This window comes from Schistocerca serialis, chromosome 5, assembly GCF_023864345.2.
Source record: "Schistocerca serialis cubense isolate TAMUIC-IGC-003099 chromosome 5, iqSchSeri2.2, whole genome shotgun sequence".
In the NCBI taxonomy this organism is placed as follows: domain Eukaryota; kingdom Metazoa; phylum Arthropoda; class Insecta; order Orthoptera; family Acrididae; genus Schistocerca; species Schistocerca serialis.
Window position 1 is genome coordinate 367,091,665 of NC_064642.1, and position 27,412 is coordinate 367,119,076.

The window sequence follows — 27,412 nt, forward strand, 5'->3', positions numbered from 1 at the left end:
TAGACATTCATCCTAACTAATAGTAGTATTACTAGCATAAAATGCTATGCAAAATTTACATCTCACATTTGAACAGTGTCACAGGTCACATTTCCCTTGAGTCTAGTATGTGGAGTAGGAGTTCTTTATTTTAGGACACAATTTTTTTGTTTCTTATGTTGAAAAACTTTTCTTGTAGAAAGTGAAAATTGTGCTGTGGTGACTCATCATAATCAGGGGGTTGTTAAGTCCTAATGCCATATATCTCTACAAAGTTCTGTTTGACAATGAGTTGCTTTTTTGGGTGTAGGGACTTGCATCATCAGTGTAGTTCCCAGAAATGGAAAGCTTATCTGGGGATAAGAATAATACAATAGACAATGTGTAAAATAATTTAAAACACTACGAGATTGATTCTCATTAGCAGACCTCTTGTAAAGTAATGGGAACGAATGATTAGTAGAAGATAAATACTCTTTAGTGACAGATGTTATTGGGCTGCTGAAGGAAGTGACTGATCATTTGTGCCACTGACTATTAACACAGCAATATGTTTTGACTAAAACATGAATGTGAACACAGTCATAGTAAAATGTTAATAACAAAATAATATATAATGCAGAGCATAAAAGCAAAGCAGTCTGGGATGTCATAAAAAAGGAAACGGGAAGAGGCAAACAAACGCAGAATGACATACTGCTAAGGGAGGGGGATAAAGTAATAAATGACCCACAGCACTTAAAAACTATGTAAACGAGCATTTTTCAAGTACTGCAGAGAAGTTACAGCAAAAATTCCTCTAAACAAAACAACACCTGTAAATAATGTTGCACTAAACACAATGCTGTTACTTGCAACCACAGAGAATGAAGACAGTAAAACAATTCATAAACTAAAGTGTCAGTAGGCTTAGATGAAGTACCAGTGTGTGTACTGAAACAATGCATATAGATTATACAAGGCCCCTTAACAAAAAAATGGCTCTGAGCACTATGGGACTTAACTTCTAAGGTCATCAGTCCCCTAGAACTTAGAACTACTTAAACCTAACTAACCTAAGGACGTCACACACATCCATGCCCGAGGCAGGATTCGAACCTGCGACCGCAGCAGTCGCCCCTTAACAAGTATAATAAATGAATCCTTCACATCAGGGACATTTCCAGAGCAGTTAAAACAAGGAGGAGCTGTACCTTTGCTTAAGAAAGGTAATGCAGAAGACATAGAAAATTACCGGCCCATTTCCCTGCTGTCAGCATTCTCAAAAATAATATAAGCAATTATGAAAGACAGATTAACGAATTATCTGAATAAATACAATCTTTTAAGCAAATCACAGTTTGGTTGCCGAAGTGGCAGAAATATGGAGTCAGCCATAGTAGAATTCTCAAAAGTTGTACTTGAGGCTCTTGATAAAGATGAGTGTGTCACAGGCATATTTTTGGATCTTTCCAAGGCATTTGATACAGTCAACCACAAGATTTTATTAAATAAATTAGAAGCATTAGGAATAAGAGGGGTAGCTAATGACTGGTTTCGATCATACCTAACAGATAGGATAGAGATAACACATACTTTAAATAGATCTAAACATTTAGTAAAACACTTAATACATTAATATAATTAATGTAGGGGTTCCACAAGGTAGCATATTAGGACCAATACTGTTCCTGATATACATCAATGACTTTCCCAGTAGTGTTACTCATGGTGAAAAAATGCTCTTCACTGATGACAGCAATATTATAGTCACTGAGAAAACAAGAGAACTCCTTGCCGAGAAAGCAAATGAATCTCTCAAGGAAGTTTATGATTAGTCAATAAGTAATAAAGTGACATTGAACATGAAGAAAACTAATGCCCTGAATTTCAGTTTGAAGAGTAAAAATGAAAATGTTGAATTAAATGTAGATGGCACCTCTATAGACTGTGTAACAAATGCAACATTTCTAGGAATGAATATTGATTCTCAGTTGAAGTGGTGCGAACACACAAAGGTACTTGCAAACAGAAGGCCATCAGCATGTTATGCCCTTAGAATTCTATCATCAGTGTGTAACATGTAGTGTCTTTTAGTTACATATTATTCATATGTACACTCAATTCTTAGCTATGGCATTCTTTTTTGTGAACAAATGCACAAAATATGAAGACAATTTTCAAACTCCAGAGAAGAGTCATAAGAATAATTACCAAAAATAATAGTTGAGCTCATTGTAGAGATCTATTCAGAACACTGGGGATTTTAACTGCTCCATGTGAATTCATTTACCAGTCAGTTGTACACATTAAAAATAACATTGGTAATTACCGCGTAAACATCTCTGCCCGTGACCATGCAACAAGAGATAGACTCAACGTACATTTACCAAGAAAAAATAAACATAAAACTTAAAACAGCATTTTCTACCAAGGAATAAAACTACAATAAATTACCAAAAGAGATTAAAGAAATTGCAAAAATACACTTATTTAAAAAGGCAGTTAGAAAGTACCTGTTATGCAATACATTTTATACATTGAAGGATTACTGCTAAAACAGAGTAGGTGTTTGATAAAAAATATTTTACAAATAAATAATGATGATGATAATAATAATAATAATAATAATAATGATTATAAAATATCCAACATTCCACATAACACCTCCCCTTCTTTTTTCCTTTCTAAAAATACTTAACTATGTATAGCACAATACTAACACCTCTTCATCTTTCTGAGCTCAACATCTCACACATTATGGAGGGATGCTGACTCAGCTTTTCAGGATAGCAAATGGGAAGTTGTGGTACAGAAAATGGCCCAGAGATCACCATTGTGTGTGTGTGCGTGCGTGTAGTGAGTGAAGTATTATGAAATGTGTGTATAGTGTGTGCAGTGACTGATAGATATGAGTGAACAATGTGGCATTACATTATTTAATAAGTTATTTGTAAAAAGAAGTATTGTATACCAGGAGTAAATCTAATGATTGTCTCTAACTAGAAGTCTGTAAATATATGTGTATACGAATTAGCTTATTTCAGATTGATCTAAATTTGTAAATACTTTGACATGTCCTATATCCTTGTAAAAACAGATCTATGGATGAATAAAGCTGCTGCTGCTACTACTACTACTACTACTACTACTACCACTACTGTCTCAGCTTGTGTGTGTATCTTATTGCGGTATGTGAGTGAGCACTTCCTGTCTTCAGCTGAAACACTAGTATAAGTCAGTGTTGAATAGGAACATACCAGAAACAAACTAACTGCAGTGTTCACATGGCACTATCACTTAGCAGCACATCATTCACCAATGCAGCTGTCTAGAGATGAGATTTGTCTCTAAAATCTGGGAAGCATTACTAATGCCACCTGCATACGATAAAACGAAGGCAGGAGAATGTCGTCTACGTCTACATATGTCAAGCTGTCAAAGGACCTTTTCAAATAAATGTAGATTAATTAGATCATCAGTGCTGATCTCTGCTTACACCACTAGTCTGCCACAACAATATCGTGATGTTTTGCACACAAACATGTCATTCTGAATTTTTCATCCCAAAATGCAACTGTGTTGTCAGGCTCAGCGATAACTCGAGACTAGTTAGAGAATAAAAATATGGCTTCATTTGTGTGCTTTCCCTCCATGACATCACATCCATATAGTGTGTTTGACATTAAGGTGTCACACTATTAATGAGAAATACACCATTGGCCGTTGTCCTCACTGGGGAAAAAACTGATTTCCTTTGCTAGGAGCACTGTGTTTCTTTGAGTACTTTTTCTGGCTAGCCATTAACAGAAGGTAACAGGGCTCATGGGTGTTCTAGTCCTTTAGCATTTTCTGCTGTGTCCTATGCTTTGAAAGTGAATCCATAATTGTATGTGATGTTGTCATATGGTTTACAGTAATAGCATTATCTGCACATCACACTGTATTTGACCAACTCATACTCTACCAGTAGTTAGCAATAACACATATTGCAGATTCATAGTAGTGGCTATACTAGTATTGAAATAAGCACTAACATGTAACACTGTCACTCATTTCAAGAGCTCATGTCTTGTTTATCAAGACTAGTTAAGCCTCTTTGTGAAGTTATATTGCATGGCTATCTGTTAGTTGCACCAGGCATATTACTCTACCTGCATTGTATCCCAATGTCATGACTGACCCCATATGTGTTGCAGTTGTTGTAGTTGCAGACACTGTACTTGATAAAGTAAACAGATCCCAGTATGCTGCCATGAGATTCACTGCTTTGTCTTTAAATTTGAAAACTTCTCTTTTCTTTTCTTTGAAGGAATAGCACTAATTGTTAACACTTTATATGAAAAACTCTGACTGAGTCTGTAAGGTCATAATTAGATGCAACTAGAAAAATCTTTGCATATTTGCCAGTTTTCTTTTAATGTCATAACTCCTAATGTACTGAAACATTTCTTTACACTGTTCTACATGTAATAATTATTTTCTATATCATTGTGCAACTTTCTTATCTCCAGATTGTTCCTTCATTAGTTTTATGAGGAATACATGTTTTTTGTCAATGATGTTTCTTGAATCACTATTTTCTTTTTAGATGGAGGAACTATATTTCATTATGAGACTGACTATGATACTCTCTATCTTTGTCACTATTTCTGTTAATTTGTTTTATTTGACACTATAAGATAAAATTATCATGTCTATTAGTGAATGCATGAAATATGATCATGATATTTAATAGAATTGTGCATATTGAAGAATGACTACCAAGAGTTGGTGGAATGGTAAGACACTGAACTCTCACACAGGACAATGAAAGCTCAAATCCATGTCCATCCATTTGAATTTAGTTTTCCATGGTTCAATAAATCACTAAAAAGAAGTGTTGGATTGTCCCTTCAAAAATGAGACTGCCAATTTCTTTCCTTTTCGATCCTTCCCCAAGCCAGACTTGTCATCCGTTTTTAATGACTTCACCTTCCACAAGACACTAAACTTGAGTCTTACCTCTTCCTTGGAGGGAGGGAGAGAGAGAGAGAGAGAGAGAGAGAGAGAGAGAGAGAGGGTAGGGGGTGGAGGTAAATACTGCGAAGATAACATTTTATTACAAATTCATTTATTTATATTTCCATGCTGATAACATTTTACATTACTTTGTGTGTTAAAAATTACAGAATTACGGTTTTGAAGTGTTGCATAAAGGGAGAATACTTGAACTGGCATGCTTTATTATAAGAGGGGAATTTGATTTTGTAGAAAACTAAGAAAGGAAATGTCCAGTTGAGAACATTGTACATGCATTGATGATTGTACACCACAGTTTCATCTGCAGAAGACACACACGTCCGGTTTTAAGAGTTCCACCGATTCAGCAGAATGAGTAGTATTCATTTGTCTGCACGCACATTCACCAAGTAATGCACAGCAACTCGTGTTCATTTTGTCCACACTTGAGTCATAGTTGAGAATTGTGTAGCCCTCATCCAGGGGAATTTGCTTTCCGCTGCAGCTCCTGCTGGATCTGCAGGAAGGACTTGCCCTTGGTCTCAGGGAGCACAAGTAACACGAAGACAAAGCCGAGTGCACAGCAGACAGCGAATGCCCAGAAGGCGACATGCTCTCCCAACTCCGGTGCGTCGGCCACCACTTGGAAGAGCCGCACCACGGCAAACCCGTACAGGCCCAGAACAACTGTCATCAGGCACGTACCCACACCTTTCACCGATGGGTGCAGCAGCTCTGCTGGGACCACCCATGTCAGCGGCCCGATGCCCAGTGAGTTGAAAACCTAAACACACACACCAATTATCAGTTCCATCATCATGTTGCCTTCCTCTGCAGACAGCTGCTGTTTGACATAGCTCATTGAAAGTGAGTATCTTGTTAGAAGTTGACAATATTTCAGTCTGGTTGTATGACTGGAAGTAGATGTGGTATGGCCCTTTTCATTCCTTTATTCATCTACCACTGATGATGTACATGATATAGGTTTTAATGTGTGGACAGTAATACTTTAAAAAATAGACATTACATTTATCAAAAATTAGCAGTTTGGTTTAGGATATGACACTATTATGGAAATCTTGTTTTTCATAAACACAGATGCCAATGAATAGGTACTGCAAATAACTATCAAAGGAATGATATGATATGTTTCTCACTGCAACAGTTGCAAGAAATGTTTGAAACTAGGAGGGCTGGCTGTGGTCCTCCGTGCACAAACTGTGCTCTTGACTTTGATGACGACGTCCTTGATCACATGGAAGAGAACTTGAGGACAAGTACTTGAAACATTGCTCATACCGTATCTTCCTACAGCACACTGGTCACAACTAATTGCCTCCAAATAGTACAGTTGAAGTTTTACTAGTTGCTTTATTGAGAGGAGACAGGCTTTAATACTGAGAGATGGGACAATTAATAAGTTTTTTTAATTTGAAACGTGGCTGGGATGACACTGTTTGGAATTCTTACAATTGTTCTCACTGCTTTTTTGCCACATAACCACTGTTTTTGTAGGATTTTAATTTACATAGTAAGTAAATCACTCTTTATAGTATAATGCACATTTTGTCTGTGTGTGCATCCCATTTCAGTTTTGGGCCCAATTGAATTAATAGTAGTCTGACAGATTTCCACTCATTTATCTTTTCACTTTGTTTGTGGATGTAGTAATATATTGTTTAATATTTGATCCTTTTTTGTAGCCATTGTGTAAGCACATCCATCATTATCTGTGTTCTTTTCATTTCATCTGTATTGTGACTGGGTACTAGGACTGTATGATCAGCATATGTTACAGACTCAGAGGACAAAGAAGTAGGTGGTTCATTCATATATACACTCCTGGAAATGGAAAAAAGAACACATTGACACCGGTGTGTCAAACCCACCATACTTGCTCCGGACACTGCGAGAGGGCTGTACAAGCAATGATCACACGCACGGCACAGCGGACACACCAGGAACCGCGGTGTTGGCCATCGAATGGCGCTAGCTGCGCAGCATTTGTGCACCGCCGCCGTCAGTGTCAGCCAGTTTGCCGTGGCATACGGAGCTCCATCGCAGTCTTTAACACTGGTAGCATGCCGCGACAGCGTGGACGTGAACCGTATGTGCAGTTGACGGACTTTGAGCGGGGGCGTATAGTGGGCATGCGGGAGGCCGGGTGGACGTACCGCTGAATTGCTCAACACGTGGGGCGTGAGGTCTCCACAGTACATCGATGTTGTCGCCAGTGGTCAGCGGAAGGTGCACGTGCCCGTCGACCTGATACCGGACCGCAGCGACGCACGGATGCACGCCAAGACCGTAGGATCCTACGCAGTGCCATAGGGGACCGCACCGCCACTTCCCAGCAAATTAGGGACACTGTTGCTCCTGGGGTATCGGCGAGGACCATTCGCAACCGTCTCCATGAAGCTGGGCTACGGTCCCGCACACCGTTAGGCCGTCTTCCGCTCACGCCCCAACATTGTGCAGCCCGCCTCCAGTGGTGTCGCGACAGGCGTGAATGGAGGGACGAATGGAGACGTGTCGTCTTCAGCGATGAGAGTCGCTTCTGCCTTGGTGCCAATGATGGTCGTATGCGTGTTTGGCGCCGTGCAGGTGAGCGCCACAATCAGGACTGCACACGACCGAGGCACACAGGGCCAACACCCGGCATCATGGTGTGGGGAGCGATCTCCTACACTGGCCGTACACCACTGGTGATCGTCGAGGGGACACTGAATGGTGCACGGTACATCCAAACCGTCATCGAACCCATCGTTCTACCATTCCTAGACCGGCAAGGGAACTTGCTGTTCCAACAGGACAATGCACGTCCGCATGTATCCCGTGCCACCCAACGTGCTCTAGAAGGTGTAAGTCAACTACCCTGGCCAGCAAGATCTCCGGATCTGTCCCCCATTGAGCATGTTTGGGACTGGATGAAGCGTCGTCTCACGCGGTCTGCACGTCCAGTACGAACGCTGGTCCAACTGAGGCGCCAGGTGGAAATGGCATGGCAAGCCGTTCCACAGGACTACATCCAGCATCTCTACGATCGTCTCCATGGGAGAATAGCAGCCTGCATTGCTGCGAAAGGTGGATATACACTGTACTAGTGCCGACATTGTGCATGCTCTGTTGCCTGTGTCTATGTGCCTGTGGTTCTGTCAGTGTGATCACGTGATGTATCTGACCCCAGGAATGTGTCAATAAAGTTTCCCCTTCCTGGGACAATGAATTCACGGTGTTCTTATTTCAATTTCCAGGAGTGTATATAAGAAAGAGAAAAGGGCCCAGGATATAATCTTTAAGCATGCCTATATTAACAAGTAGGGCATTTGATCTACAATTATTTACAGTGACAGCATGTCTCCCATCTAACAGATGCGATTTGATTAATGATAATTCATTGACCTTGATTCCATATTCTTAAAATTTATATATTAAGACATAAAGTGATGTAGTGTCAATTACTTTGCTCAGATTGAGGAGCATAGCACAGGCAAAATAATGCTTTTCAAAGGATTCCAGATCATCTGCAACCAGAGATTTTACAGCTTCAATGGCATAAAACCATATAGCCTTAGCTTATTGTTCTCAAAGAAGCTGCATAGTCGCTCTTTTATGCTGTGTATTGTGGCCTTAGATGCAATTGGAATAAGGGACATTGACATTTTAACTGTGAGGACTGTTTTTGTCTCCTTCCTTATAAACTGGGACAACAGTTGTGTACTTGGAGCCATCAGTAACTTTTCCAACTTGAAACATGCAGTTTATAAGCTAAGGCAGAGGAAACAGTATAATGTCAATTAAATGTTTTAGGATATAATTTGATAAGCCATAGGTATTTTCACTCTGTAGCTTACCTAGTATGGAAACAGTTCTGTGTCCAATTTTTCAGCTAACCTGAGTGCACTTACGTCTTAAATCAGGTAGTCTTCTATTGTCCAAAGAACCTTCAGAATTTTCATATATTTTTGAAGTAGCAGATTTTCCCTGATTTGAACAGTTTATGAAGAAGTTATTTAGCAAACCTTAGGTGAAACTGAAGTCACATGCTTGTTTCTGTGTTTTGTGCTGTTTCTGTGTTTTCTGGGCTGCTTTGGATTTGTTGAGACTTTTCAATGAAGATATCATTGACTCTCCTGTTTGCTGCTTGCATTTCTGTCATGTATATATTTTTTGCTGTCCTATATCCCTGCTTCAAATAGGATAGCCAGCTTTTATCATTGTGTACAAGGCTAAAAGTTTTTCTCTGAGTTCCTTTAGGTAAGGAGTTCATGGATCACTTTGTATTCTCTTTTCTTCTTTTGATAGTGTGTTCTCAAACCCTATATAATATCTACATTCCACACATTAAAAAAAAAAAAAAAAATCTTTAAAATATTCACAGAATGAAAAACAATCACAATATACAAAATATCAACAACATTAACACATTTTTCAAAAATATTCAAAAATAAGCTTGAAATAATTATTGAAAATTGAGCTCGAAATAATTATCCAAAATTGGAAAATGTTAAAATGTGAAATTTGATCCTTTTTTCCAGAGTATTAAACAAAATTAAACACTGAACAGAATTAAATGACAAATCTTTAATTTTGACCATGTAAATAAATATAATAGTCCACACTGTAGTATTTTGTGGGAATGTTCTTTGTAATGAAACAGTAATAATATTGTCACAGAGGAAGCTGAGTAGAGACATGGTGTAGTTGTTATGATACTAAACTGTTGCACCGAGGGTCGTGAGTTCAAAACTCACCTGGACTGTAGAATTTTAATTTCTATATTCGGTTTGAGTATATTCTAGAAGTATCCGCAAATGTAAAGAATCATTGTACTGGAATGTTCTGTAGCTGTATATATACTGCATGTGTTCTGGCTGGAGGCAGTTTGCTCCGCACTCTTGTATGTGCAATTGCTGAATAAACCTTCGTTAACTGATGTTAGTGTTTGTCATTCAGCTACTTCCGCCTTCTTCTATGTGACATTATTCTAGTGGAGGCACTGGGTATTGGAACTTCTTATAGCACACAATATTGACGTCATAGTGGCTCCCATCAGGCCATGACAGAGCCGCCATTTACATGGCGAGAAACCTGAGTTCGAGCCATACTCAGCAGATCGCAATCTACCAGAGACAGAAGAAGAAGAGGACGTTACGATGGCAGCAACTGTGCCACCACATGAGACATCCTTTAGGGTTCTCTGGGGATGACGGCCAAGATCCAAACAAGTGGCTGATGGTATATGAGTGTATAGCCAAATTTAACAAATGGGATAACACCGTGTGTTTGGCTAATGTATTTTTCTACTTGGAGGGCACTGCCAAGCAATGGTATGAGAACAACAAGGAGAAGTTCACAAGCTGGGAAGCATTCCAGACGTAACTGCGCAAGTATTTCGGCGACACACAACAACAGAAGTGCAAGGCTGAAGATAAATTAAAGTGCAGTGCACAGCGTCCAGGAGAAACTAAAGCATCTTACATTCATGACATCGGGGAACTGTGTAAAATAGTGGATCCCAGAATGGAGGAAGAAGATAAGATTGCACATCTCATGAAGGGTGTTTCTTAGGACATGTATCGATCCCTACTCCCGAAGGAGGTTTCGACAGCAGATAACTTCATAAAATGGTGCCAGTGTATCGGGACAATGCATCGAAAAAGAATTACATGCAAGAAGTTTGAATGGCTTCCAAACGTCGTTTCGATATCTGTGATGGGGAAGCAACTGATTTTGCAAGTGTTCTTCTACAGACAGTGAGAGAGGAAGTTCAGAAGGCACTTTGTTTGCACAGCGAACAAAAAAACGGAGACGCTTCAAGAGATCGTAAGGTAGGAAGTGGAACAGACATTGAATGCAATCGCTCATCCTTCATTTCCCTTTAAAACGGTGAGAAAATCGAGACCCAAGCAGAGTTACATTCCTACAATGCCGCATGAGGAACCTGTTTGGGCACCAAGGAAGACTGACGTCTGGAGGACTCAGGATAACCAGCCAGTATGTTTCCACTGTGGACGACCGGGACTTGTGGTGCGCTTTGTCGAGAAAGGTGACGGATATTTGATGATGCCCGTGCCAGAAGATAGCAGACCGATCTTAGCCGACACCAACTCCGGAATGACGATGGTGAGCAAGATGTGGGTGGAGGACGACGTAGGTCACCATCGCCGCAAGCTAGCCGCTGGAGAGGATGCTCCCCAACACGTCAATCAAGGCCTCCATCACTGTTTAGAAGCTCCAGCCGATCACCTATCTGCCGCAACCTTGAAAACTAAAGGGTGGAACCTTCCTTGGAGGTGAGGTCACTGAAGAGAAAAATCCTCTGCTGTTGATCACTACAAAAATGATAGGAAACTACGTCGATATCCTCATGGATGGCCAACCAGCCCAAGCTCTTGTGGACTCTGGAGCATCATATTCAGTCATTCAGAGAAGTATCACCACCAGTTGCAGAAAACTGTATTCGTCGACAACAAAACATCTGTGCTGAAAGGTGGCTAATTGGAAATATGTAAGACCAACAGGAAGATCTACCATTCATGTGGGTATAAATGGTCTTACACAGCCCATAGTAGTGTAGTCATGACGTCATTCTCAAACGGGGCTTTTTGAAAGCTCCTCAGCCAATTGTGGATTGTGGTCACTTGAAGATTATGCTAGACGAGATGAGATACTGTGGACAGGAAGATGTGCATCTGAGTGTGTGGAGACTGTATGTGCTGGATGAAGTGATCATTCCTGCAGTCAGTGCTAGAAAGGTAACTGTCATGTGTCATTCCATGCAGCACCCCATGGATCTTGTAGTGGAATGTAAGAGAAGCATACTACTGGAGAATAACTTGGTCATCCCGGCCTCTGCCATCTCGTTTAAGAACAGATTCAGTGAATTGTGGATAGTTAACTGTTGCTGAGAACTGCAGATCCTTCCAAGACACTTGTGTAGCAAACGCTGAGTCATTAATTGCAGAGCTCCCATACCGAGTCTTTGGGTGAAATTAGCGCTACCACTATGAGACAAGATCTTCTAGCTTGACTATCACCAAATCTCACTAAGGAACAACAGAAGTAGCTACTTGCCATTTCTCAAGAGTTCTCTGAATGCTTCAATCCACAGGTGAAGAGGAAATTAGACAAATCGACAGTGAAGCACTGGATTAGCACTGGAGACCATCAACCAATAAACCAGAGAGCATACCATGTGTCAGTAACAGAACTTCAAATAATTTGCGATGAGGTAGAGAAAATGATGAAGAATGACATCATTCAGCCTTTGCAGAGCCCATGTTTGTCACCAGTGGTCCTCGTTAGGAAGAAGTATGGCAGTTGGCGCTTTTGTGTTGATTACAGGAAGCTTAATAAGATAACTAAAAAGAACATTTACCCTCTTCCACGAATTGACGATACACTATATTGTCCGAAGGGGGCTAAGTTTTTCTCAACCATGGACATGTATTCAGGATACTGGCAGATCGAAGTAGATTAGGCTGATCGTGAGAAAACTCCATTCGTCACTCCTGAGGCCCTGTATGAGCTTAAGGTAATGCCGTTTGATTTGTGTAATGCACCAGCAAGTTTTGAATGGATGATGGATAATCTTCTATGTCACTTGAAGTGGACGTTGTGTCTTTGTTATTTAGATGACATTATAGTGTTCTCAGAGAAATTTGATGAACATATAAAAAGACTGAGGGCCATTCTTAAGTGTCTCCAACAAGGCGGACTTAAACTTAACCCAATAAAATGTCTCTTTGGAGCAAAAGAAATCAAAATACTTGGACACCTTGTGTCAAACGAAGGTGTGCGGCCAGACCCAGAAAAGGTGAGAGCTATAACAGAATTTCCTATTCCTAAAAGTATTAGAGATGTGAGAAGCTTCCTCGGATTATATTCTTATTATCGTCGTCTTATTAAAGACTTTTGTATCAAAGCCAGGCCACTCCAAGAGTTGTTAAAAGCTGCTGCTAAATTTATCTGGGGTGGTGCTCAACAAGATTCTTTCAATGTGCTGCGAAAAGCTCTGACGTCTGACCCTGTACGAGGTCTGTATGATGAGAGAGCACCTACAGAACTACACACAGATGCCAGTAGGTATGAGATCGGTGCTGTTATGGTGCAAATTTCGGATGGAAAAGAGAAGGTTATAGCCTATGCTTCTAGGACACTTAACAAAAGCCAAGAGAAACTACTCAACTACAGAAGGAGAATGTCTTGCTGTGATCTGAGCCATGTGTAAATTTCGACAATATCTCTTTGGAAGGCCATTCTCAGTTCTTACAGACCACGATTCACTTTGTTGGTTGACAGGTCTTAAGGATCCAACAGGACAACTCGCCAGGTGGGCACTACATCTTAAAGAGTATGAGATTAGCATAGTGTACAAAAGTGGAAGAAAACACCAAGATGCCGACTGTCTCTCAAGGAACCCTGTGCAATACCATCAAGACTTTGAAGAAGACAGTGACTGTCTTGCTGCACTCCAGGATGTCTCTGCTGAGCAGAAGGACGATGCCAAGATATCTCAATTTATGCATGCCCTAAATCGGTCAGAGGATGTGAAAGGACAATTTAAGGCAGTTAATGGATTGCTTTGTAAGAAAAACTTCGATCCATTTGGAAAGAGGTGGCTACCAGTGATTCCTAAACATATGCACTTAGACATTCTACAAAAGTTCCATGACACACCTGAGGCCGGACATTTAGGATTTATTAAGCATACGATAGAATCTGCAAGAGATTTTTCTGGCCAGGTTTATTTAAGAGTTTCCGTCACTATGTGTCTCACTGTCAAGAGTGCCAGAGGAGAAAGGCAGTTCCTCAGAAACCACCTGGCCGATACATACCAATTCCACCAGCTGAAACGCTTTTCCACCATGTTGGGATTGACCTCCTTGGACAATTTCCAACATCTGCTAGTGGCAATAGATGGATTATTGTTTGCACTGATTATCTGACATGCAATGCCATTACAAAAGCCGTGAAAACAGCCAAAGCATCTGAGGTAGCCAAATTCATCATGGAAGGCATTGTATTAAAACACAGTGCCCCAATGTCGTTAATTACAGATTGAGGGAAAGTTTTTCAATTGAATCTTGTGACAGAGATAAACCCTCATCACGCAATGACTGCCTACCATCCGCAAAATAACGGGCTTACTGAATGCCATAATAAGACCTTGGCCAATATGCTATCAATGTTCGTCAATGTTGAGCAGAGCAACTGGGATGAGGTGCTACCTTTTGTGACATTTGCCTACAACACAGCTAAACAAGACGCCACAGTATTTACACCATTTTTCCTGGTGCATGGGCGTGAGGCGACTACGACGATGGACACTGTGTCTCGGTTACACCCTGATGACATGGACGAGGACTACATCGACCAGGTGTTAACCAGAGCTGAGGAAGCTCGGCAGTTAGGTCACCTTCGCACGCTGCAGGCTTAAGAAAACGATCGCCGAAGGTATGACGCAAGCCACCACCCTGTTGTCTACCAGCCTGGTGACCTCATCTGGATCTTCACTCCTTTTCGGAAGGTTGATCTCTCTGAGAAGCTTCTCAGGCACTACTTTGGACCTTATAAGGTTGTAAGACAGTTGTCTGATGTTACTTATGAAGTTGCAGATTTCGATCCTGGCACAAGACGACAAAAGATCAGAGATACGGTCCATGTCCTTTGAATGAAGCCCTACAAAGATTCTGCAACCCAGGGCATATTCAAAGCTCCGGTGACAGGCAACAAGCAGAAAGGTGATAAAGAGCGTAGCAGCAAAAGAAGTTCTAAGAAGATCACCGCCAGGGCAAGCACCAGTCATCGGGAGTTGGAGTATGCAGGACCGATGACTCATTCCCAGACTAAAGTGCGCGTCATATATCTTGGCGGCCGAGTTTAGGTTCGTTCTGCGCATCTGACGTCACAAAACACAGTCAGCCAATGAACAGAGAACGACGTTGCCAGATCTCGACAGCAGTGCAGAGCACGGACGAGTGTCTTCAGTTTTAGAAACGTTCAGTCATAAATAAAGTAATAGAACAAAAGCAATGTCTTGATAGCAGACTTTCTTTTACAGAAAGTTTGGAAAAAGCATTCTTTATACCAATTGCTTCATATTCTATTAATTAATTAAACCAAACAAGCAATAAGACTCCTAATTCAGGCGATAGCAAGGAAAGGTGTTTGTTTCAATCTCACGAACTGCTTTTTCGCAATAAAGAACAGCGGTAATTGTTTATTTCGTATTGTACTTCGACGAAGCGTGAGTAATTCATAGTCATACCAACAGTGTTTATAAGTAGTTGCATGAGGTGTTAGACTCCTTATGGAGATACACTGTTCGATGAGTTGAGGTAGCGAAACGGTGAAGGTGTTGGGCTGCCATGTGAAAGGTTATGAGTTCAAACCTTGTGCGGTGCTTAATATTTTCTTTATTTAAAAACAATATTGGAGTGCCTTACTTCATGAATTTTATTCGTTTGAATGAAATTTCTAGTGCTTTGCCTCTTCATTAACTTTTTCGCTGCTGCAGACACGTGCTCCCCGCATTCCGTGCTGTGCGCGATTTTGTCATCACTGCACTTCTCGCCTGTGCAGACACATGGTGTTCCCACTGCTTTGACACACTTATCATTCGATTTCACAAAAACTATTTGGCCAAAAAATTTGATTTTTACACGTCTTCTTGCCTGATACCTTCCCCACATAAATGACTTAATTTTGTTTTGATGTGCAGCATTAAATGTAGTAAACCATTGCACGAAATTTTGAAGAGTTTGCAGAGGTAAAAGTCCATAGCATATACTTTCCGTATGGTCGATTTTAGTTGCCACAATGTTGAGAATGAAATGTGGACAAGATACCTAAATGTCATATAATATTTACTGTATAACAATATCTCATTTAATTTAAGTACCACATATGTGTCGTCTGTAATATTGAGAAATATTCCGTCTTTCGCGACTGTAATAAAAGTTTTATATGCACACGGCGCGTTTGGCTTTATTTTAAAGCACTTCCATCGGTGAAAGGTATGGCACATACACAATGGTATTCATGTTCTATTTCTTGTTTTTGTTCCACAGTCGCAGTTTTACCAATGGTATTGAAATATATCCCTCTTCTGCAACTGTAATAAGCGACTTATTTAGACCAGACGCGTTTCTCTCTTTTGAAGCATCATAAGAGGACTGTATTTTGTGTCCTCCATTGCCAAGTCACCTTTCATAGTTTTGTGCTGCGGTAGCACAATATTCAACGTTTGTGTTGGCTCATCAGTGTTTTAGCAAATAAATGCTGTTTGTGTGTGCCACACACAAAATTATATTTGACTGACAGACGGTATATTCAAGTCCTAATGTTTTTGTAAGTCCACAGTTTTGTTTAATGTATTTTGTCTACTTCCTTTTGATTGATTGAAGTGCTTTAAAATAAAGCCAAACGTGCCCAATGTAAGTAAAACTTTTGTTACAGTCGCTAAAGGTGGAATATTTCTCAATATTACATACGACACTTATGTGGTACTTAAATTAAATGAAATATATAGGTATCTTGTCCACATTTCATTCTCAACATTGTGGCAACTAAAATCGACCATACGGAAAGTATACTCTATGGACTTGTACCTCTGCAAACTCCTCAAAATTTCGTGCAAAGGTTTACTATATTTAATGCTGCATAATAACTGCGTTGAACATCGAAACAAAATTAAGTCATTTATGGGGGGAAGGTATCAGTCAAGAAGATAGGTAAAAATCTAATTTTTGAGCCAAATAGTTTTTGTGGAATCGAATGATAAAGAGTGTCAAAGCAGTCGGAACACAATGTGTCTGCACAGGCGAGCAGTGCAGTGACAAAATCGCCCACAGCGCGGAATGCAGGGAGCACGTCTTTGTAGCAGCGAAAGGGTTAATGCGGCCGTGGTGGCTTTATTTCAAGAACTGCGCGCTCTCCCCTACACGTAAGCTTGCGAACTATGCTATACTATGGCGCTGCTTCTATTGGCGCGTGCGTCGTGTGCAACTGGCAACGCAGCAATCTCCAGCGTCTGGGCGGGCATGCGCGAGCCGCCAAGATAAAAGAATTGAACTATAGGAGGACGTAACACCGAGACGCTGTTCTCTTAAGGAGGGAGCAGTGTCACAGAAGAAGCTGAGTAGAGACGTGGTGTAGTTTTTACGATACTAAACTGTTGCACCGAGGGTCCTGAGTTCAATACTCACCTGGACTGTAGAATTTTAATTTTTATATTCGATTTGAGTACATTCTAGAAGTATCCACAAATGTAAAGAATCATTGTACTGGAATGTTTTGTAGCTGTATATATACTGTATGTGTTCTGGCCGGAGGCAGTTCGCTCAGCGCTCTTGTATGTGCAAGTGCTGAATAAACCTGTGTTAAGTGAAGTAAGTGTTCGTCATTCAGCTGCTTATACCTTCTTCTACATGACAATATATTTACAAGATGTTGGATATCTTGAAACTGATTCTATGGATATTGGTGAAAATTCAGATATGAAGATACTCTAACTTATTCCTAAAGAAATTCAGTTTGAAACCTACGTTTGAAATAATGAAGAAACTTCAAAATTGGTGAACAAACCTCATTGTTGTGTAGAACATCATGTATGTTTTAATTTAGGAAATGGCATAAGATAAACATAAAAATATTAAATGGTATTATGGAAGAAGGTAAAAAAGAATTAAAGAATTGCCAGAAATAACTCTCAAAACGTAGCTAGAATATATTGGTTTAATTTTTGCTAAACTTGGTTCAGACTTTAATATTATTATTACTGTTAAAAATGGTCTACATGAAAAAGATTCAACTGGCCAAAATTTTTGCACAATGCAATTTGATGGGGAAGGAAGTGTATCAACACAAACATGTCTTTCAAACATGAATAACTAGTCTTTTCCCTGTGGCTTTGCTTGCATGTGTGTTAAGAGACATATGTTGCACACATCTCTTCCTCTGCCCTCTTTGTCCATCTCCTGTGGCCCCTCTCTCTCTGACCACATCTTTCTCCCCCTCCCTCTGTCTGTATTCACCTTCCCCCCTCTCTCTTTCCATCTCCTCCTGTTTCCCTTTCTCTATCCGTCTCCCCCAACCCTATCCATCTCCTCCTTCCCCTTTATCTATCCTTCTCCTCCTTCCACCCTCTCTCTTTCCATCCCCTCCTGGTCCACTCCCTCCCTGTCCATCCCCTCCTACCTCCCGCTTGTCCGTCTCCTCCTCAGCTCATCTCAACTTTCCCCCAGATGTGCCCATCTGCACATGTGGCCACTGCAAAATAGGTTAATAAAGCAGGCGGATACTACTCACTCAACACACCTGTCATGCAGGGCAGACTGTATGTCAGGGGTTGGAAAAAATGGCTATTTGTCCAAACCTCTGTTCCTATGGAAGCTAGTGGAATTGAACAAGCAGATTTTAATATGTTAGTTACATATCTGCTTTATTGGTTTGATGCATAATTTCATACACACAACAGCTAGAGGATAATGTGATTGGACAGAGTTTGCAAAAAAATGGTTGTCTCATTTTCAGGAGGATCTTTAAGACATTAGTGACTCTCCGTATTTAGGAAGACATTTGGAGTTTGATGAAGCTCGTTTAAATGTGGTAATCCACAATGATTCACATCGTGATACTCAAGACCTGGCAAATGTTGTGAAATGTGATCATTCTACCATCGTGTGACATTTGTATGCAGTGGGGAAGATTCAGAAATCGGGTATATGGATACCACATGCTTTAAGCAAAAATCACAAAAACAGCAGGTGACCACATCTGCACCTCTTCTTGCTCGTCATCAATTGACTCGCGAATAACAATGACCATTCCTATCTTGTATCATTACTAGTGATGAGAAATGGTGTCTTTATGCTAACACAAGGAAAAGAAAGAAATGGTTGAGCCCAAACGAAGCAGCATCTCCTCATACTGGTTTCATTTGATATACAAGCTAAGCTGCAACCAGTGTGCTTCGTTCTACGTGGTTGTCATAACCAACAGGCTGTCTATCTGCATGGCCACTGACAAACTGTGGCTAAGAAACATCTGGACAATTCAGTTGCTGAGCATGCACACAATCTTTCAGTCAGAAGACCTTTTCCTAAAATAGACAACATACACACATACACTCTTGCAAACACAACTCACACACACATGACCACTGTTTCGGCCTGCCAGAGCCAGGTTGCGGGCAACTGCACTTGAAGGGAGAAGCAATCTGGGTGTTGGGGGTAGCTGGGGCTGGGACAGGGAGGGAGAGCAGGTACGAACAGGAGCAGGAGCATACAGGGACGAAATGGAGAGAGGGTATGGCAGCTAGGTGCATTCAGGAGGTTAGACAGCGGGAATGGTAAAGGAGGGAAGTAAAAAGATTGTGGATGCATCTGTGGAATAGGAGGCTGTGGAATAGGAGGCTGTGGAATAGGAGGCTGTGAAATGGGAACAGGGAAGGGAATAGATGGTGAAGGACAATGGCTAACGAAGGTTAAGGCCAGGAGGATTGCGGGAATTTAGGATACATTGTAGGGATAGTTCCCACCTGTGTAATTCAGAGATGCTGGTGTTTGTAGGAAGGATCCAGATGGCACAGGCTGTGAAGCAGTCCTTAAAATGAAGAATGTTGTGTTGGGCAATCTTTTTATTGTGCCTGTCTGTGAATCAACATCTTTGCTATGTGATGAGTAGCAAACTTTCCTTTTCAAATATTGTCATATATTCTCCTTCATTATTCACAACAGTCTGCCAATGCTTGGGTTACTTGTCAATTCCACAACTGTAGAAATCACATAGTTTTGAGGCAGAAACTCTTTGGGCCATGTTCAAAGTGCATTTTCATCCAGAAAGGAAATACTTGAGCATTGTTTGACAGGGATTGGAAAAGGTGAAAATCTGAGGGCAGAAGATCACGTGAATAAGGTGTGTGTGGAATGACTTCCCAACCCAACTCGTATACAGTGTTTTTTGTCTGTCTGTCAAATGTGAGAAGGTGTTATCATGCAGTAGCATCAATTCATGCAGTCTTCCAGGCCATTGTTCTTGGACTGTGTCTGCAAGAGTTCTCAGTTGTTGACAACAAATGTCAGCAGTGATGGTTACACTTTGGGAAGCAATTCATAGTACACCACACCATCCTTGTTCCACCAGATGTGTAACATTTAACATTATTTTTTGTAGATGCACGCAGGTCTTTGTATGAGGAGTTGCTGCATCATTTGGGTTGAACCATTCCTTTCTTTCCCCATGTTAGCATAAAGACACCATTTCTCATCAATAGTAATGATACAGGGTAAGAATTGTCGAGTTGTTCATGAGCCAATTGATGATGAGCAAACAGAGGTGCACATATGGCCAACTGCTGGTTTTTTTTGGTTTTGGTTAGAGCATGTGGTGCCCATGCACCCAATTTTTGAACGTTCCACATTGTAGGCAAACGTTGCACAATGGTGAAACGATCACAGTTCATCACATTTGCCAGTTCTCAAGTACCGTGACATGAATCATTCAAACCTGAAGGTCTTCCTGAATGTGCACAGTCACTAATGTCAAAATGATCCTTCTTAAAATGAGACAACCGTTTTCTTGTGAGTTCTGCCCAATGGTATTATCCTCAGACACGGTGCAAGTGTTTCTGGCTGCCTCTACTGTTGTCAACCCTCTGCTGAACTCAAACAGAAGAATAAGTTGAAAATGTTCTGATTTCTCCACTTGGCACACCATTTTCTAGCATCCAAAGCTCCACTCAGTATCTCCAAATGACAAAATGATGATATGTTACCTCAAATAGCAATAGTGAACTACAAATCCAAAATGACAGTTGATAAATGAACCCATAGCAACTGGACAACCAACATGCAAAACAAAGACTCTATGAAGTTACGCACCAATCCAATGTGAAATTAAGTAAGGTGATATTCTTGGAATAAAAGTTTACGTCGAAATCCAGTTATAGGAACTAAGGAAGGGGAAGAAGAGGAAAATGAAAAAGAAGAAAATCAAATAATTCAGAGCTATGCAAATTGAATAATAAAATAAAAGGAAGTCTGAGTTATTGCCCAGGTTCTGTATATTGACTATGAAAAAAGGATGAGTATAATGGATTACAAGAATTTATACACAAACGTTTAACTGTGCTTCATAAATAATTGGTTAGGTTTTGTTCCCAAAAGATTTAAAAATACACTCCTGGAAATTGAAATAAGAACACCGTGAATTCATTGTCCCAGGAAGGGGAAACTTTATTGACACATTCCTGGGGTCAGATACATCACATGATCACACTGACAGAACCACAGGCACATAGACACAGGCAACAGAGCATGCACAATGTCGGCACTAGTACAGTGTATATCCACCTTTCGCAGCAATGCAGGCTGCTATTCTCCCATGGAGACGATCGTAGAGATGCTGGATGTAGTCCTGTGGAACGGCTTGCCATGCCATTTCCACCTGGCGCCTCAGTTGGACCAGCGTTCGTGCTGGACGTGCAGACCGCGTGAGACGACGCTTCATCCAGTCCCAAACATGCTCAATGGGGGACAGATCCGGAGATCTTGCTGGCCAGGGTAGTTGACTTACACCTTCTAGAGCACGTTGGGTGGCACGGGATACATGCGGACGTGCATTGTCCTGTTGGAACAGCAAGTTCCCTTGCCGGTCTAGGAATGGTAGAACGATGGGTTCGATGACGGTTTGGATGTACCGTGCACCATTCAGTGTCCCCTCGACGATCACCAGTGGTGTACGGCCAGTGTAGGAGATCGCTCCCCACACCATGATGCCGGGTGTTGGCCCTGTGTGCCTCGGTCGTATGCAGTCCTGATTGTGGCGTTCACCTGCACGGCGCCAAACACGCATACGACCATCATTGGCACCAAGGCAGAAGCGACTCTCATCGCTGAAGACGACACGTCTCCATTCGTCCCTCCATTCACACCTGTCGCGACACCACTGGAGGCGGGCTGCACGATGTTGGGGCGTGAGCGGAAGACGGCCTAACGGTGTGCGGGACCGTAGCCCAGCTTCGTGGAGACGGTTGCGAATGGTCCTCGCCGATACCCCAGGAGCAACAGTGTCCCTAATTTGCTGGGAAGTGGCGGTGCGGTCCCCTACGGCACTGCGTAGGATCCTATGGTCTTGGCGTGCATCCGTGCGTCGCTGCGGTCCGGTCCCAGGTCGACGGGCACGTGCACGTTCCGCCGACCACTGGCGACAACATCGATGTACTGTGGAGACCTCACGCCCCACGTGTTGAGCAATTCGGCGGTACGTCCACCCGGCCTCCCGCATGCCCACTATACGCCCTCGCTCAAAGTCCGTCAACTGCACATACGGTTCACGTCCACGCTGTCGCGGCATGCTACCAGTGTTAAAGACTGCGATGGAGCTCCGTATGCCACGGCAAACTGGCTGACACTGGCGGCAGCGGTGCACAAATGCTGCGCAGCTAGCGCCATTCGACGGCCAACACCGCAGTTCCTGGTGTGTCCGCTGTGCCGTGCGTGTGATCATTGCTTGTACAGCTCTCTCGCAGTGTCCGGAGCAAGTATGGTGGGTCTGACACACCGGTGTCAATGTGTTCTTTTTTCCATTTCCAGGAGTGTACAACTGGAGCATATTGAAGACCTGCTGTAGATGCTTCCATGGTTCTTGAGTGTCATGCCATATCCAGTCATCAAAAGTCCACGGTATTTAGGTGGACAGCCATGCCGCCATCATCAGGTGGTGGTGATGGAATGAATTATATCCTGCGGCCCTGCAGTATGTGTACCTTCCAGTCCAGAGTTGAGGCTTCACCAGTTCTGCACAATGCTTGGTGGTGAGGCTGCCTGACACTGTTATGGTGGTGAGGAGAGTCTTTGTTGCCTTCCGTCTACCGTTCTAGTCACTTCTCACATCCAGGTGTCTTTTGCTTTGATGTAGACTAGTATTGGCTCCCATGACTTGCTAAATTCGAACCCAGCATCCCTTTTGATTAAATTGTCTGTCACATGAATTTCAACCGGTCCTTTGGAAATGCAGTCCCAAAATTTATTGTTGGTAGCCACAGCTTTGATTGCCACAGCAATGCCTCTGCGACGAGCATGGCGTCGTCGCTGGCAGCGCAGTGTACCTGTGTATCGCAGTTTGAAGGCGATTGATATTGACTTGGCTGGGCAGTTTAATAAACAGCAATTGATTGGAGGTCCAAATGTTTTTCGTGGACTCCATCTGAACTTTACTTGTGATGTACAAGCAGTGTCTGGAGGTAGTACGTGGTTGACACTTGCTGTTGTATGGGGCAATCAAGCAGATTATGGTGGCCTTGAAGCATTTCCAGATGCTAACATTTTGGCTTGGAAGACATGGAGTATAGCTGAGACTACAGGACTCTTGGCTAAACAGCCTTATGGTACTCTTGTTCCAAGCATGCCATTTGTTTTGACTACGAGAAGGAAGAAGAAATTAAATGCCGATGAGTACCTGTTTTTGCGGGCCAAAGTCGGCAATGGCAATTGTAAAATAAAGATCAACGGTGACTGTATGATTTATTATAGACAATTTTCAATGCAGTGCTCTGCTGTTGCAGACTAATGGGTTGCAGTAAGCTGGTGTGGTGCTCATATCTTATAAATCAGTCTTCAGTTGTGCAGATCATTTGTCAACTATAAGTTTTTCCTCATTTATGCAGAACCTGGTACAGCTTCGCTTGTTTGAAACCTAGTAAAGCACATGTTTGAAAATACCATGAGCAGACTAATGGCGTAGCCATGGGCAGCCTTCTCTTACTAGTTGTTCGCAAATCTACTCAGGAAATACTTAAAGGACAGAGCAATGGAAACTACTGAACTAAAACCTGTTTCAGATTCGATTCCATATAGAATGGGTGTACTTACCAACTGTGTGTATTTGAAATTGAGAAAATGCAGAGCAGTCAGTTACTAATAATCTGTTTATTTCAACCTCTGTGCATCTATCATAATTGTGGCAAGGTGCAAGTCAAATCATCACCACCACCATCATCATCGTCATCATTCATCTACACAAATAACCCCTATTGAATTATCCTTGCCAGTATTTCACTTCCACTGAACTGAAACACATGGATAGTTTAGCAGGGGCTATTTGTAGAGGCAAGTGGTAATGATGATTTCACTTGCATCTTACCACACTGATGATAGCAACACTGTGGTTGAAATCTAGATCTGCAATAAACAGGTTATTAGTGACTGATTGCTGTGTATTTTCTCAACTTTAAAACCTGTTCATTTATTTTGATTTGTCAACAATACTTTTGTCATTTGACCACAGGGAACCAAAAAATTTTTTAGAACATCTGAATTCTATCCACTACAGGTTACCTTGGATATAGAAAAAGACGGCACTCTTCCATTTATATTTCCATGTTTCCAGCTGCCAACATCCCTTGTGGAAGAATAGCATGCTCAGCTCTAGTGCACAGGGCATACTCCATCTTCCACAAGAATGGATAGAGCAACTGGCAGATTCAGATGGGCCTGCATCACAGGAGCCCCAGGAGTGACACAGATGAGAAGACTGCTTTCATGTCATTTGCTGGAAATGTGTCATCAGAGATTGACAGACTTCTGTTATAATAGTATCTGAAGACAGATATTTGGTACATGTAGGGATTGGCTGAGGTTTGTTTCTGGTGTGAAAATACTGCAAGAACTCCCATGTTCAATGGACATGGAGTTGCAAGAGCAGTTTCCTATAACCATATGTTTGCTATGCTGTTCTATGAAATTGTAGGGTGCTAGTTGAGGATTATGTGGAGAATGGAATCACTGCATGTTTTTGGTTTGGTAGTATGAATTTAGAAATTACCTGAAGGTAATCTAAGTCCTGCAGAGATGATGGTTGTATGTAACTGCTGACTTATTTATCGTCACCTAGAGGGTCAAGATAACCTTATTTAAACTACCCTGCTTGGCAAAAAAGTGAAGCATCCATATACATCTACATCGATACTCTACAAGTCACCATATGATGCGTGCTGGAGGGCACCCTGTATCACTACTAGTAATTTTCTTTCCTCTTCCACTCACAAATAGAGTGAGGGAAAAATGACTGCCCAAATGCTTCCATAGGAGCCTTATTTTCTGCTATCTTATCTTATGCACAATGTTTGTTGGTGGCAGTAGACTCATTCGGCAGTCAGCTTCAAATGACGGTTCTCTAAATTTTCTCAATAGTGTTCTCCAAAAAGAAGGTCACCTTCCCTCCAGAGATTCCCATTTGAGTTCCTGAAGCATCTCCATAACAGTTATGTGTTTTTGGAACTTACTGGTAACAAATCTAGAACCCTGCCTGTGATTTGCTTTGATGTCCTCCTTCAATCCGATCCCAAACACATGAGCTGTATTCAAGAATAGGTTGCACCAGTGTCCTATATGCAGTCTCCTTTACAGATGAACCACACTTTCCTAAGTTCTCCCAATAAGCTGAAGTCGACCATTCGCCTTCCCTACCATGCTTGTACCATTTCATATTGCTTTGCAATGTTACACCTAGATATTTAAATGATGTGACTGTGTCAAGCAGTGCACTACTAATGCTGTGTCCAAACATTACAGGTTTGGTTTTTTGTACTCATCCACATGAACTTACATTTTCCCACATTTAGAGCTAGCTGCCATTCATCACACCAACTAGAAATTTTGTCTACATCATCTTGTACCTTCCTACAGTCACTCAACTTCGACATCCTACCGTACACCACAGCATCATCAGCAAAGAAACACAGATTGCTGCCCACCCCATCTGCCAAATCATTTATGTATAGAGACAACAACAGAAGTCTTATCACACTTCCCTGGGTCACTCCTGATGATACAGTTGTCTCTGACATACTGGGTACTATAACTTAAGAAGCCTTTGAGCCATTCACATATCTGTGAAGTTATTCCATGTGATCATACCTTTGTTAGCAGCCTGCAATGGCGTGCTATGTCAAAATTTATAAGTATGGAATCTGCCTGTTGCCCTTCATCCATAGTTTGCAGTATATCATGTGAGAAAAGAGCAAACTGAGTTTCACACAAGTGATGATTTCTATAACTATGCTGATCAGTGTATGTATGCTTCTCAGTCTCAATCTTTCAGTTGTTTCTGTACACCAGAAAGGGAAGAGAAAAAGAAATGAAACTTAACAGGTTGGGAGGGTATGTGGTATTATTTTAACGATTACAAAATTTAGGCAAATTCACAAAGAACTGACAGCATCAACTCACTTATCAGTATGATGATGCACCTACTGTTGCCTTGATGCAAGCATTGATTTAGTTTGGAAGGATGTCATAAAGCTGTTGCATCGTCTCCTGAGGCAAGCTGCCCAACAACTGTTGTAATTGCTCCTTGAGGTCCTGGCTGCTGGCACTTGGACAGAGTTGGCATCCGAGCTGGTCCCACCTATCTTCAGTTGGGGAAAGATGTGAGGACACTGCTGGCCGTAGAAGTACCTCGACATCATACAGACAGTTGATAGAAAAACATGCCATGTGCATTGTCCCATTGAAAATGTCATCAAGATACTGCCACATGAGAGGGAACACATGAAGACACAGGATGTCCATGAGGAAATGTTGTGCCATCTACGTGTCCTCAGTCACTACCAACTGTGACCTGATATGGAACGCAATGGCTCCCCACATGTTTACACCTGGAGTAGCACTGCTTTGTCTCTCCATAACATTAGGATAGTGGGGCCTCTCCCCAGGTCACTGCCAAACTCACTGACAATAGTCATCATCCAAGTTAGTACAGAACCCTGAGTCAGTGCTGAACACAATGCAACACCATTCATAATAAGTCCATGCTTCCCAGTCATGGCACCACTACAACTGCAGCCATTTGCATTGTAGTGTTAATGGCTACCTATACATAGTACCATACATAGTCCAGCTGCAGCTAGCTTTTGACCAGAGGTGTAGGATGACACAGAATGTCTCAAGGAGTCCATTACTTGTTTTCGGATGGTGTGTATAGATGTGAAGGGGTTATGATGTGCTTGGTTGATCAGAACCTTGACAGAGAGTATGCCTGTTCTCGTGTTCCCATGCAGTCCAACACTGGGCCACTGTCACATCCGAATGCTCCAAAAATCTGCATACTTCATGATTTGACCTGCTGGCCAAAAGGCAAACGACAATGACACCCCTTTCAAACTTGTCATGTGCTGATTACGACGTCATCGATGAGTATGCAGCATCTCTGTGTTGTTCACACTGATCACTCATCCAACACTGTTGATGCCCCTCATGCACACTACTAGGCCAGGTAACAACACTAAACACAAACAACACTAGTGCTCTCTGGCGGACATTCCATCTGTTGCAAAGAACTGCAACTTTTGTCATTTATATACCCACTGATGGTTTGTATATGTATGAAGTTACATTTACATCTGACCATGTGTTCTTGGTGCTTGACTTTTTGCATTGGACAGTTT

At 41.7% G+C, this 27,412-nt stretch overlaps 1 protein-coding gene across 1 annotated transcript in view; it reads right to left on the minus strand.

Annotated features, from left to right (window-relative positions):
- Positions 1-5,096: 5,096 nt before the first annotated feature.
- The window catches only part of LOC126481004 (facilitated trehalose transporter Tret1-like), a 128,748-nt gene continuing 106,432 nt past the window's right edge, over positions 5,097-27,412 (minus strand). Inside the window, exon 5 of the mRNA XM_050104458.1 lies at positions 5,097-5,743. Coding sequence (XP_049960415.1) covers positions 5,435-5,743 — 309 coding nt within the window. The 3' untranslated portion in view covers positions 5,097-5,434. The remainder of the gene's footprint in view (positions 5,744-27,412) is intronic.